The sequence below is a fragment of the Montipora foliosa genome, chromosome 3 (assembly GCF_036669935.1).
Source record: "Montipora foliosa isolate CH-2021 chromosome 3, ASM3666993v2, whole genome shotgun sequence".
NCBI lineage: Eukaryota > Metazoa > Cnidaria > Anthozoa > Scleractinia > Acroporidae > Montipora > Montipora foliosa.
The window spans coordinates 48,456,675-48,471,674 of record NC_090871.1 but is presented as its reverse complement, the minus strand read 5'-3'; the positions used below and the strand labels follow the sequence as shown (position 1 = coordinate 48,471,674).

The 15,000-nt window shown below is 43.6% G+C and overlaps 1 protein-coding gene across 7 annotated transcripts in view; it reads right to left on the bottom strand.

Annotated features, from left to right (window-relative positions):
• Window positions 1-15,000, bottom strand: part of LOC137997555 (ATP-binding cassette sub-family C member 4-like) — a 60,656-nt gene that overhangs the window by 1,362 nt on the left and 44,294 nt on the right. For 5 of the 7 annotated variants that reach the window (XM_068843616.1, XM_068843614.1, XM_068843613.1 and 2 more), the window contains 4 exons: window positions 8,942-9,512; window positions 8,168-8,304; window positions 7,043-7,404; window positions 1-1,312 (listed from right to left, as the gene is read on the bottom strand). The exon at window positions 1-1,312 is cut by the window's left edge and continues 1,362 nt beyond it. In XM_068843616.1, coding sequence (XP_068699717.1) covers window positions 758-1,312; window positions 7,043-7,404; window positions 8,168-8,304; window positions 8,942-9,512 — 1,625 coding nt within the window. In that variant the 3' untranslated portion in view covers window positions 1-757. Of the gene's footprint in view, window positions 1,313-5,281; window positions 6,098-7,042; window positions 7,405-8,167; window positions 8,305-8,941; window positions 9,513-15,000 lie in introns of those variants that run through there. The other 2 variants (XM_068843617.1, XM_068843618.1) reach the window with 2 other exon arrangements.

The following is a 15,000-nucleotide window of genomic DNA, read 5'->3' as shown; positions in this document are numbered from 1 at the left end:
TGTTTGTAGCACGCTCCGATTGCTTTTTCTCAATGCAAAGGTCAAAATCTTTTTTTACCCCAGTGTATGATATATTGTGACACAAGTGGATTAAAAGCGATTGTTAATTATCCGGGAGTAAATTATTGCGGTTTTAAATTTTGCTGGTGTTTTTTATCTGGTAGAACTTATTTTTGTGGATCAATTACCATCCGCAAAATCCGCAAAAATCAAACCCCGCAAAATAACAGTGCTACACGGTATATCTAAATTATGTACCTCGAAGGCGACAGGGCTTAATATGATGATATCTGCAAGACTCCGTAGGGAAAATACGGATTTGCTTTCCCATTCACTTTGTGAAATGTTTATGAATCAACAGTCACTAGAATCTTCCCTTATGAATGGAAGTGCTCTTAAGTCATTCCTCTACCTAAACTGGTTGAAAGAGCCGACATGAATAATTGTAGTCCGATTTGTCACATTCCTTTTGTAGCAAACGTATGTGAAACGGGACTGAAAAGATTATCTGTGATCAGCTGTATGCTTACCTCTATGGAAATAACACGATTTCCCTACATCATTCTGGTTTTCGATCTCTTTATTCTACAGCCACGGTTTTACTTGAGGCCACGAACAGTTATGCATGTAATATCGATAAAGGAAAGTAAATGGAAATGTTTCTAGATCTGAAAAAGCGTTTGATATAGTTGATCATGATATTCTCACACTATTTATTTACGAACAGTTTGATATACAGGAACTGAGTTCATCGTTGTTAGGCTTTCCCTCTTTGTATCTGGTTTCTGATCATTTCAGCAAACAGTCCACCTTTCCTTATCAACACTTCAGGTTTGTCGAACTCCACCATTCGTCCACCGTCAAGAACCAGCACCCTGTCATAGTCCATGATGGTGTTCAGCCGATGAACAATGGTCAGCACCGTCGAATCCTTAAATTTGTCACGAATGACTTCCTGTATCAGCCGATCAGTCTTGAAATCCACATTAGCGGTGGCTTCATCCATGATGATGATCTTGCTCTTCTGCACCAGCGCACGAGCCAAGCACACCAGCTGCCTCTCACCAACGCTCAAGTTTGTTCCAGATTCTTTCAGTTTGAATTCGAGTTGTCTTGGGAGATCCTCAACAAGCTTCTTCAACTGCACCTCCTCCAGAGCGGTCCAAAGGTCTTGATCCGAATATTTTGAGAGTGGATCTATGTTCCTTTTTAAGGTACCTGCAAAAAGTACCGGATCCTGGTTTATAACAACCATGGACCTTCTGGCCTCTTGGAGATTGATAGATCCAATATCCACGCCATCGATTATCACCTAAAACGTAAGTCAGTTAAGGTTATGTAATAAAAAAATAATAACTCTTGTCTCTATGAAGGCAAGCGTACTTTCACAACGTAATTGAAGGTTTATCAAATGTTATAAGTTCAATAATGCACGCAACGGGTGCTAAGGGTGGCTAATCTTATTGGCTTGCTTTATGGCTTGCTTGGCTCTGGCCACTCAAATCCTGAAGAACATGCCTGCTCGGGGCGCACCCGCTGAAACAAAAAGTTCTTCTAGGGACCGAGTAAGGGACGGTATGTTCCCTGGGCTAACCCCTTCCTTGTGGTCAGTTCCGGGAGGATCAAAGGCTACGGGAGCAAACCCAGAGAGAAAACCAGGAGTGGAGACCCTACAGGCGATTGGTGGAACGACTGCAAAACCCTTCGGCATTTCCTGCAGCTGAGCTGGCCCCGACCGTACTGGCTCGTTCTTTCTGTTGGACCAAGGTCTGCAAGGCCGAGTGAGGGGGTCATCGTGTCTGGGAAGCCCAGGACTTCCATCCAACCCACCCAGGCTACTGCAGCATCCTGGAGAGGACACTCCAGCTTAGTCTTCCAAGACTTCGGCACAACACGAGGAGTCTGTAGATACTAGTGATAAGCTCGGTCCGATTGGAGTGCTGGGGACGGTGGGAGAGATCATTGCATCTCACTAGGCAGCTACCGCCCGCCTCAAGCTGGGCAGCCCCAAGTCAGTTAGGTGCTGTCACGCCATTGTTCACCTGCTCCATAGGGTGCTTGGAGAGTAGAGAACATTCTTTAAGAGTGCGCCAATAAACACTGCACCAGGCAAATCAACAAAGAGAATGAAGAAGACCCCAGCACTTCGCTTTGGAAGCTGAAATGTGAGGACCATGTGTCCTGCACTCACGACCGAGCTACAACAAATTGACGATGCAAGGAAGACCGCCGTCATTGACAGAGAACTCTCCTGTCTCAGCATCGACGTCACTTGCCTCCAGGAGACGCGCTTGGCTGACACTGGCACCTTGAGAGAGGCCAACTACACCTTCTTTTGGCAGGGGAAGCCACCAGAGGAGCAACGGTTACATGGTGTTGGCTTCGCTCTCAAGAACACATTGCTCGCCTTTGTAGAGCTCCCTATAGAAGGCACAGAGAGGATCCTCGCACTTCCCATGTCGACGGAGTCAGGCCCGGCAAACATCATCAGCGTGTACGCCCCAATCCTGTGTTCACCTCCAGAAGAGAAAGACGCTTTCTATGAGGCCCTTGATGAAATGATATCAGGAATCCCCAACTCAGAAGCCATCTACCTCCTTGGGGACTTCAATGCCAGAGTGGGTGTAGATTACGGAGCCTGACCTTCATGCCTCGGCGTGCACGGAAGAGGCAAAACCAATGACAATGTCCAGCAGCTGCTCGAACTGTGCTGTTTCCATGGCCTCTGTGTGCCGAGCACCTTCTTTAAATGCAAAGACATCCATCAAGTGTCCTGGAGACACCCGCGCTCACACCAATGGCATCAGCTTGACCTCGTCATCAAAAGGAGTGAAGAACTCTCCAGTGTCCTCCTTACTCGCACCTACCACAGTGCAGACTGCGACACTGACTACTCACTAGTCACTTGCAAGGTGCGCGTAACACCCAAGAAGATCTTTCACGGACAGAAGAAGGGATGCCCGCGAATCAATACCTGCTGCGCCAGTAACCAGGAGAGAACGCAGCAGTACATCAGCCAACTAGAAGAGACACTTGTCGATACCACTGATCAAAGCTTAGACCACAAGTGGGCCCGCATACGCGATGCCATGCACACATCAGCCATCACCGCCGACGGCAAGAAAGAGCATAAGAACGCTGACTGGTACGAGACCCACTGGGAGGCGATGGAGACGGTGACTGAGGAGAAGAGGAAGGCCCTTCTAGCCTACAAGGCTGCACCAGGTTGCGGCACGCTCGCTGCCCTACCGGCAGCCAGGAAGAAGCCTCAGCAGGTCGCCCGCCACTGCACAACCACCTACTGGCTGAACCTCTGCAACAGCAAACAGCGAGCTGCTGACTTCGGAGATGCAAGAAGAAACTGCCGTCGACGCCATCCCAGTTTTGCCTGCCATTGATGAGCTTGACTCGTCACCCACCACAGAAGAGCTCGACAAAGCCATTGAAAACCTCGCCTGCGGCAAGGCGCCTGGCAGCGATGGCATTTCTGCAGACGTTTTGAAGAGTGGGAAGCCCACCCACCTCGAACACCTCCATGAACTGCTCTGCCTATGCTGGGAAGAAGGCCACATCCCTCAGGACATGCGCGAAGCCAACGTAGTCACCTTGTATAAAAACAAAGGAGACAGGAGCGACTGCAACAACTACCGAGAGACATCGCTCCTCAGCAGCGATGGCAAAGTGTTTGCCCGAGTTACCCTTACCCGCCTGCAGTTTGTAGCAAACCGTGTCTACCCAGAGTCCCAGTGCGGCTTCCGGGCTGGCAGGTCAACTGTAGACATGATCTTCTCGCTACGCCAACTGCAGGAGAAGTGTCGAGAGCAGCAGATGCCCCTCTAAATCGCCTTCATTGACCTAACCAAGGCGTTTGACTTTGTCAGCCGTAGCGGCCTGTTCGAGCTACTGCAGAAGATAGGATGCCCCCTGGCACCTGCTCCTCCAGTACGCCATCTAGGACTGCAGCGAGGGAGTCTATATCCACACCAGGGCTGACGGTAAGCCCCTCAACATTGCCCGACTGCGTGCGAAAACTAAAGTCACACATGTGCTCATCCGCGAGGTGCTGTTCGCGGACGGCGCAGCCTTGATTTCTCACACGGAAGACGGCCTGTTGCAGCTTGTCAGTCATCTCCCCCATGCCTGCAAGGAGTTCGGTCTGACCGTCAGTACAAAGAAGACCAACGTGATGTCACAAGGCTCAGACCACCCTACTACCATAAACATTGACGGACACACGCTGGAAGATGTGGAGAACTTCACCTATCTCGGGTCCACCATCTCCAGCACACTCAATATCGAGGTAGAGGTGAACAACAGGATTGCCAAAGCAGCAGCAGTAATGGCCAGGCTAACCAAGAGTGTCTGGAACACCTCCAGCCTAACTGAGAAGACCAGACTGCGTGTCTACCAGGCCTGTGTGCTCAGAACTCTTCTCTATGGCAGTGAGTCATGGACCACCTACGCGAAGCAGGAGAAGAAATTAAACAGCTTCGAATTCCACATGAGATGCCTGCGGCAGGCCGTGGGAACTGACGATGTTTAAGTCACGGCAATGAACATGTACAATTACAAGGAAGGATTACGTTTTTGCAAACGTTGGCCGTGCAGCACTTTGATGTGAACAGGCTTAACTGATTAGAGTGTAGTGTCAAGTGCTAAGTATCTACTCCATATGAACCATGTGAGCGTTAGGCCTACATTTCATTGCCGTGACTTTAACATCGTCAGTTCCCACGGCCTGCTCCCGTCTGACCTTGTAGCTCAGTCGGTAGAGCAGCGGTGATCTAACCCGAAGGTCGTGGTTTCAATTCCCACCCTGGTCAGAGTTTTTCTCTGTAAGGAAAAAGGGAAGGAACTTTATTTAAGTGTCTAGTCGATTTAGCGCTGGAACACTAATTGGGGACACTGTAAAGTGAAATTAACAATCAACGCAAGTCAAGTCAAATGTTGGTTTTTGAGGAGAGGGGAAACCGGAGTACCCGGAGAAAACCTCTCGGAGCAGAGTAGAGAAGCAACAAACTCAACCCACATGTGACTCTGAGTCGAGGAATCGAACCCGGGCCACATTGGTGGGAGGCGAGTGTTCTCACCACTGCGCCATCCCTGCACCCCTGTTCTTGTGTGGGCACCATTTCCATCAGTAGGGCTAACGCTAACATGGTTCATACCGGGTAGATACTTAGCACTTCATATTACACTCTAATCAGTTAAGTCTGTTGACATAAAAGTGCTACACAGCCAACGTTTGCAAAAACGTAATCCTTCCTGTGTGGCATAGACATTGACATTTGGCGCCAGGCCGTGAGGCAGGGCGTGGAAAACGCAGAGGAGAACAGGAGGGCGACAGCAGTCCAGAAAAGACAAAACAAAAAAGAGGGGAGAAACCAGCCATCCAGCCATCCCCCCATGTTTGCACGAAGTGCAACAGAGACTGCACATCGCGGGTCGGCCTCTGCAGCCACTCGCGCAGTTGTCAACGACAGTGATGATGTACCATCGTCTCTCGCAGACGGACGGATGCCGACGAATGCTCGCAGTTTTGCCTACACGACGCATTCAGACAAAAACAACAACGTATTACTGAAGATACAAGGGCATGTGGGTCAGCCTGTCTAACACGCCTGAACCCTTTAGATAAGATTGTGGGAATTACAGATCCTGCAGTTTGCACCGAACTCTCCCCACTTGATGACCTGCTCTTCAAAGGAACAGATGTGCGAAAAGCTGAAACACGCTTGAAACCCCTCGTGGCTTTTGCGTCCGCTTTCTATATCCTCTTTTCATCGTCGGAGTCATCCTCCAACTCGTGATTTTTGTATTCATTCACGGTCTTCCAAACAAACTTCGACTGATCAGCCAACTGAATAAGTTTCTGCATTTCTTTAACAAGAGAAATACCTTTGTCGAGGGACTCCTTCGCTTTCTCGATATTCAACATCTCGATGCTATCCTTCGTATCCTCTAAAGCCTCGAGGACTTCAGTGGCAGATTTAAATTGCTCTTTATTGCTCTTCTTGCGGAAAATGGGCCTGGCATCTGCAGTCTTGATTCTCTTCGACTCTTCATACTGAACTGCCGTAAACTCTTCGCTAGATCTCTGAAGGGAAGAAATTTGTGAAGGAATCAATTCACGCATGCTGCCGAGAAGCTGCTGATCATGATTATGTTCGCCTTCGATTTTACGAACTTTATCTTCATTCATGTTTGGGAAGACGGCAATCTTCTCTCGTCGAATATGTGAAAAACTTCGGGTGAAAAAGGAGGAAGCTGACCTAGAACTAATCCAAACTACTAACAGTTAGTCTGTTATATACATTACCCGCAAAGCATCACCACACACCCCAGTCCTCTGCTGCGTGCCGGTAAAATATTCATTTCACCCAGTTTCGCCTGTCTGAAATTTCATTTTTGATTGGTTCCCACCTATGATCTGTTAGAAGACACTCATACCTGACGTCCTCATCAAAAACTCTTAATTATCTATTATATAAAACAAATAGATTCCATGTTGTCTCGCGTGTGTTCAGTAATAGGATACAGAAGGCGCCAAAATATGGTAAGAACATCAGTGACACACTGGACTATCGCCTCATGTGTCACTTTTTTGTGCTTACCACATTTTGACGTCACCTGCGATCAACTGAAACAGACGCACGGCAACATGGAATCTTTGTTTTATGTAACAAAGATTTAAAAGTTTTTTTTTTTTTTTAATGATAGCAGGTTTTCAGTTTTCAAAATTTGCTAAGAAGCTCTTTGAGAGACTCATGTATCTAGCAGAGTTGTATGAGAGTGTGATCTTTAAAAAACGTGTCATTTAGTTGCCTGGTTTTTAGACTCACTAACGTACGGATCAATGACCAACTGAATAGTGCTCTTAGTGCTCGTGGCACAATCAGTCAAATTACCATTTTGCAAACTTACAAGTTACGAGGAAATAACAACGATCGTATGCCCAAAATATTTGTATAAGAAGTTACTTCTCCGGTCTGTAAGCTGTTTTAGAACCATTAAATATTACTTGTCTTGACCATCAACGTACCTTTCCCACCGGATCTGGCATGCGAAACAACGCCGATACCAGAGTTGACTTTCCAGCACCTGTGCGACCCACAACTGCCACCTTCTGCTTAGAAAACACACGTACGTTGACATCCTTTAAGACGCAAGGTCCTCCTTCAAAATATACCAAAGAAAGATCCTCTATGGTAAGGCTTCCATCAGTGGGCCAGGACTCTGGGGGACGGTCCTCCGAGCTGTAGCCGGGCTCAGAATGAATTTTAGTATACGATATTACTCGTTCGACTGACGTCATGAAGTTTTCCACCTCTGATGCTGATCGTACACCATACTGAGTGGTGTCCAGTGTTTGCAGTGCGTATGTCAGAGCGAGTCCCACCAAGGCTAAGAAGAACAAAAAAACAAAAAAGGAACTGCTACTGCTAATTAAATGTAATTGTGAACAAGAGGAGACTACAGATACCGGAATCAATTTGTGAGAAACGAATAGTGGATAAACAACAGGTAGGTGACCTCAAATGCAGTGTGTCAGAAACAGGAGGCCAACTGGAAATGAGGGAATAGCCACTGAAGTAAATCAAAGCGCTCTCTTTAGTTGGAGATTCCTATGCATCCCTCCGATAGGATATCCATCCAAAATTTTGATGTAGAAGAGAACGACTTATAAGACGACTTATAACTCGTCCAAGACTGCCTTTTAATCCTTTCTTTTAAGACAACTTAGAAGGCCTAATGACTTGACTTATATGTTGACTTATAAATCGCCAGGACGTCTCAAATGTCAAATGCCTGCTTTGTGTGTGAAAGTCGAGAGACTTTCCGGAAATTAGGGAATATGCAGTAAAGCAATGTTAAGTGCCCTCTTTAATTGAAGATTTACGCAGCACTTACAAGTAACTTTAAAATTACTTTTTTATTTCCATTTCGGAAACACTAACACCATAACCCAGTCCTGACGGTTTTCTGCATTAGGACTTCTTCAGCGGGAAAAGCAATGGGTAAAGTCTTTGTGCTAATGGTTAACGAATAAAATGACACTCATGGAAGCAAACGAGCAAATGAAAAAAAAAATCTTCAGGGAAATTGACTTCATAAATTTCTCTGTAAACGGATGCGTGTCAGTTTGGGTTCGGACTAACTTACTGACCAGGACTTTCCGAAACCAAAATGGCAGCCACGGCAACAGTCGTGATAAACATACTAGCTAGCAGATCAAGGCGTACACTTAACCAACGATTAGAAGACAACACCATGAAAAAAGCTTGTGTGTTCTCGTCCTGATACCTAGAAAGAGAATTGCAGATTTAAGAAGGTCAGTAGACAACAGGGCAGTGCTAGAGAAATCGATATGGCCGATGAGATTTTTAATGACGGGAAGCCCAACCTTTAACACGTGCATACGTGGGTCACTGTATATGTAATCCCGGAAAATGGGTCGGTGAAGGAGACAAATACCTTTCTACACTTTGGTCAAGTGTGTTGAATAACGCAAATCCTTAAAATATTTACCTTCCTCATCTCTGAATAATTTCTTGTATTGATTTGGGTAGTATCGCAGCGTAAACTTAAACCTTGTTTATAGCTTTAAAGTCAGGCAGTTCTTTGTCAGAAGAAAGGTTAAATCAGGTATCAACCTCGTTTCCAGGACCTTTCCTTTCATTTTGAAGTGGGGAAAAAATTGAAGCCTCACTCTCAGGGTGAAAGGGTTACCAAAAGACCCGAAATTTAGCTAACAATAGACAAAGGGGCGTAGGTTTAACTGATAACTGACAACCTCTATGGAGACTCTAGAGAATGTTTGACTTCAAGTTTTGTGTCGGCTTATCAAGTTGTTAAATTGTTTTCAACGAGCCTTGGGGAACTCCTTGTTTGAAGTCGTATTTCGTTACCTGTACACTCTTAAATGAACAAATGGTTTAACCTGTTTAGTCTGTCCACAAACGTCTTGCTCATGTTTGAAGTGTGCACTATTTCCAGGCCATTTATTGTTTCCGCGACGTGTGAATATACAGGGCTGCATTTGATCGCTTCAATTCTCTTGAGCTCTCTGGAGGACTTCAGATAATAACGAGCGAAGTAAACAAGTATTCCAATCATTGGGAGAAGTGCCAAGAAGAGCCAGTAGTTTGTTGCAGCAGGAACAAAAATGGCGCTGAGCGAGAAGAGACAGAATATAAGAGCTTCAAGAAATAACGGTGGCAATACGTCATCCATACAACCGATATCTTTGGAAAACCGATTCAGGATACGCCCAGCTGGAGTCGAATCAAAAAACTTTACAGGTGCCTGGATAGTCGCCACTGTCATTTTACTGTGAAGGTTTTCAGCCGCTTTGAGGAGGAGGTAATAAAAGGAAAAAGACGACATTGTCATGACAACAAGGGCCATCGCCACTAAACTACCATAAATGACATGAGTGTTCGTCGCCATCTGTTGGTCATGTGACATCTCGGCCATTCTGGTTAACCACCAATTTGGAGCTAAGAGGCAAACTGGAAACGATACGGTATCCATATCAGTAAAATTGGAAAAAAAAGTAAGTGAAAGAAGTGTCAATGGTGAGAACTTAATAGCCTGGCTATGTACTTAGTATGTTCTTAAAATTACGATTAATCTCAGCCTGAACGTTGTTATAAAAAATGTTCTTTTAATTACAAAAAGACTATTATGTTTTAACGAATTTATGGCTTGGACAATCGTGAGACACCGGCATAGCGAACAGAATCTTGATTTGAGGGGCGGGGGGGGCTGGTACGGTATAATTTTATAGTAAAGGGACAAATGTCGCAAAAATATTTCAAAGTACATTAAAAGTGTTCAGAAAAAGGTGTACTGTGTGTTTCGATTGTGTCCTGGTAGTTAGTACTAAAGTAGATAGATAAATAGATTTTATTGAAAAACAATACATGGCAGCCAAGGGCTAAATTGTGTACCGTTAAAATTTAAATAATAAAAAAATACCTAAATATATAATAATGCTATATCATAAAGTACTATTACGTTCGAAAAGCTATTTACAAGATCTAAGATTAATTTATACCGTATTTATTTTAAAACTTGACTTGATAATAAAACTATTTCTTGCACGTTTCGTGTTTATTTTAGGAATGACAAATTTGCGTATTCGTTGAAGCAAATATTTGCAGGCCTGATGTGAAGGCGGCAATAATGCCCGTAGCCTATGATCTGAATCACTTAGGATCTCATTGAAAAGCGTGGCACAAATATTACTGTGGTGGACGCTAAGCGGCGCCATCTCCATGTAAGTAAGAGCTTCGTCGTAACTAAGGCTAGCGCACATGATTTTTAAAGCTCTCTTCTGGACTCACTCTAGCTCGTTAACTAAATACTTTGGGACTGAGTAATAATACACAGGGATCGCATAATCTAAAACTGATCTTACACCCACGTCTCGTCCCCTGAGGGACTCCTGAGGGGACTGAGCCCCACTCAGAAAGGCATTCCTCGGCCAGGTTGATTCTCTGGAACCGGTTACGTAGAAAATCAATAATCCAATTGATTACGCTAATAGGAAGATCTAGTTTACCTAATTTATAGATCAGAATGGCATGATCTATTAGATAGAAAGCCGTTCTATAATCAGAAAGGATAGTTCTTACAGTAGATCCGTTGCCATCACTTCCTTTGATCCACTCATGGATCATGTTGAGCAAGGCGTGGAGGACTTTGGGACAGCTCCGTACTGGTTAGAATCCAATACCTTCATCACAGCTGGCTTTAGATGATCCGTTAATTACAACAAAGTCCTCTGCAACCTTGGACAGACATGGTGTTAGAGAGATGGGTCTCAGGTCCTTCTTCTGATTCTGCACAGGTGTTTTCCAGGATCTGGGCAGACGCTGTTCACTGAAGGAGGCGTTCAGGATGGTTTTTACCGGGAAGGCGAACAAGCTAGCAAACTCTCTCAGTAGCCAGTTTGGAAGACCATCAGGTCCAGTAGCCTCTGCGGGATGTAGCCTTGACAACAATTTGTCGATTCTCTCTTCAGTTACCTCCAGGAATTTCGGGCAATTCTCCAGCGGCAAAGGGGTCAGCGGACTGGATCTGTATTATTCTAGCGGCTCGAGGAATGCCTTGTTAATGGTGTTAACAATTTCCTCCACAGTTTGATCTTGGATCTCTACGACATCCAGTTTGCTTAGCAGGTCGCAACTACGAGACTGCATTCCACTTAATCGCTTTAACTCTTTCCACCTGGCTTTGGGATGTTCACCTTTCATTTGTTGCACTCTAGACTCGTAATAATTAGTCCTACATTCTTTTCTCTCAAGGTTGACAGCGTTTCTATAGCACTTAAACTGAACGGAAAGTAGTGTGTGTTTCGATGGTACCCTGGTAATTATTAATAATTAAAAAGCAGCTTATAAAAATATTTAAAAAGTTACTTGAAAAAGTCACTGGATCCAAATGTTCTCTATAAGCAAAAGTTCCGAAAGACATGAACTAGTAAAAATTTCGATAGGAAAGAACGATGGCTCGATGTCACCGAAACGTCGTTCTTTCCTATCGATAATTTTTACAAATGTTCTTTGTCTATTAAAATCTAACAGAGTCAATATATAAATAAACTAGCCTACACTGGTAGTAACTCATTTAAAAAAGAGAAGTCCTAAGTTTCTTTTTGAAAATGTCACTCGATGTTGATTTTTCAATATCTATTGGAATAGCGTTCCACAAGGTGGGGGCAGCCACCAAAAAAGCTTTTCCTCTATTGGGCAAGCCAACAGTATAAGGCAACAGTATCGTATAGGGCAGAATAGGGCATCCAGCCAAATTCTCAGGGTTTGTATCGTGTTGAAAACAATTTATTTCATTAAAAAATCTCCGTTCAGTCCGAATTTGCTCCGTTCCAAACCAGTCAAACCATGACACTACAGTGTATTACTGTCTCATATTTTGCGTGTTCTCGTGATCAAATATGGGAAAATGGCGTAATAGTAAAATAATAAAGCTATGTATCATTAGCGAGCATGTGATAAAAAATATTGTGTTGTCCAACAAGATCGCCAATAGGAGAAGTGTACATAGTCGACAAAATAGGTCCAAGGCCAGATCATTGTGGGACACCAACAGGTAAACTGTGCGAAGACGAAGTTTTGATATTGACAAAAACAGCTTGACGGTGGTCATACAGGTAAGACTCGAACCAGGATAGTGCTTTTTCTTTAATGATGAGTGTGAGCCACAAGTTCCAGGAGTTTGCCAGGAAACTCTTCGAAGGTCCACACGTAAAGTCCGCAGGCCTTCTAGGTTTACAGATTTCGTTTTGTCATTGACGGATTGAAAGACTGTTTATCGTGCGTTTCAAAGACGGTGTTAAAGACTTTTACTTTAGAGGCAAGCGCTGTTTCCCGTGTCTAGTTTAATTAAAGATTGTATGCTTCGGTTAGGATCATCATATTCGTAGTTTTCTTTTGTTCGCTTCTTCCTGTTGCGAAATTATATTGTTGTAGGGTTAAGATCTTTGTTCTCGAAAGAAACGAGGGAAGCTAGTGTCGTAGCGTGAGTTGTCGTTGGAATGTCGTTATTGTTGTCAATGGTTATTAGGTGTAGCGTGGTCCTACGGGAGTATTGTATTGTTGTTAAAGTATGAAAGCTAAGGCAATTTATTCAAGTGGGGGTGTGTGTAATGTAACCGTGTGCGAGATGTAATAAATGTTTTGAAGTTCGCTGGCGGATTTTATTTCGGGGTTCTACAGAACCTATGAGGGAATCTCTGAAGCAAGATGGTATGATCAATGGTGTAAAATGCAGCGCTAAGGTCCAAAATAAGAAGAATTACAGAGCTTCCGCTGTCAAGAAACATGCGTAATTCATTCTGAACACGGACTATTGCCGACTCTGTGATATGTTGTTTCTTGTAGGCAGACTGGTAGATGTCAAACAGATTGTTTATTTCAACATGGCTTGAGATTTGCAGAGGGTTGTCCAATACTCACAAATAGACTCCGTTGGTGTTAGTACTGATAAGACGAGTATCCATTGGTACGATTGGTACCACTAGAAAGTGATGTCGTTCCAGTGGTTCTACTGGTGAACATGCAGCTCATTAAGGGCACTTAGATCATTTTGTCATGTGGTGTAGCTGGGTACAGGGCAATTCCGATGGACTATTGGTACCAATGGTACGATTGGTACCACTAGAAAATGATGTCATTCCAATGGTTCTACTGGTAAACATGCATCTCATTAAGGGGATAAGGGGACTTAGTTCATTTTGTCATGTGGTGTGGCTGGGTACAGAGCAATTTCAATGGACCATTGGTGCCAATGGCACGATTGGTACCACTAGAAAATGATGTCATTCCAATGGTTCTACTGGTGAACATGCATCTCATTAAGGACACTTAGATCATTTTGTCATGTGGTGTGCCTGGGAACAGGGCAATTGCAATGGACCATTGGTACCAATGGTAGGATTGGTACCACTAAAAAATAATGTCATTCCAATGGTTCTACTGGTGAACATGCATCTCATTAAGGGGATAAGTGGTTGGCTTATAGAACGAGGAATATTCATAATAATTATTGCGTGCATTTACTTGGTGTAAAGGCCAACTTGTTTGCGTGCTTGGCTTATAGGACGAGGTACATTCACAATAATTATAGCGCGCTTTTACTTGGTGTAAAAGCGGACTTGTTTTGTGTGCTTGGCTTATAGAACGAGGTATATTCATAATAATTATTGCGTGCATTTACTTGGTGTAAAGGCCAACTTGTTTTGCGTGGTTGGCTCATAGAACGAGGAATATACATAATAATTATAGCGTGCTATTACTTGGTCTAAAAGCGAACTTGTTTTGCACCAATAGAACCATTGGAATGACATCATTTTCTATTAGTACCAATGGACCATCGTAGTTGCCCTGTACCCAGCTAGATCACATGAGAAAATAATCTCACCAGTAGAACTATTGGAATGACATCATTTTCTATTGGTACCAATGGTACGATTGGTACCAATGGACCATCATAATTGGGAAAATAATCAAAGTCCCCTTAATGAAATGTATATTCACCAACAAAACCATTGGAATTACATTTTTTTCTATTGGTACCAATCCCACCATTGGTACCAATGGACTATCGGAATTGACGAATCGTATCCGTTTTTGTATATTGGACATGACTGGAAGATTTGCAGAGTCAAGGCTTTTTCAACTATCTTTGAAGCAAACGGGAAGGTTTGACACAGGTCGATAATTCTTCAGAATCTCAGGATTTAAAGACGCCTTCTTCAAAACAGGTGTTACAATACCATCATTAAACTGTAAAAAAGTAAAGACGTAGTTAGGGAGAGGTTCACAATATCAGTGATAGCTGGTAACAGAACTTGTAATCCAGGTTGGTAAAGGATCGGAGACACAGGACTTTGTAGAAGATGACTTCTCAGTTTCTATATCTCAGATGAAGTGACCGGGTTAAATTTTGCAAGACATGTAACAGTAGAGGCTTCCAGGGTAGTCTGTTCACAGACCCTGACACCACAATGATTGTAAAAGATTCGATGAAGATTTGCAATTTTTTCGAACTTAGTATACCACACGACTTTAAAAGGTAGTGTCACGCTATTTTTGTCAAATTTCAAAGCACTAAAGAAACAACGTCTTTGCATCCATCAAGACCAAAAAATAAAGATGTTGTTTGGTTGCCAATAATCATTGAAGTTCACTGACTGTATTCTTTGTTGTTTGCAGCCAAGAATGGAAAGGATAGAAATGGATTGAAACTTGAAAAATCTGGCCCGCCTTTTCAAGTTTGGGGACCGTGTCGTCAGAAAGTCACCAAAAATTAAGTACAAATAGCTCCCTGTGCTATAAATAAATTTCATATATTCTCAGTGGGTTGTCAGATATGTTGTACGTGTGAGCTAAAATACTAATTTAGATTTGTACTCAATTTTGACCTAAAAAATAGCAAATTTAGCACGACATTGCCCCTTTAAGAAATGTCAAGAAA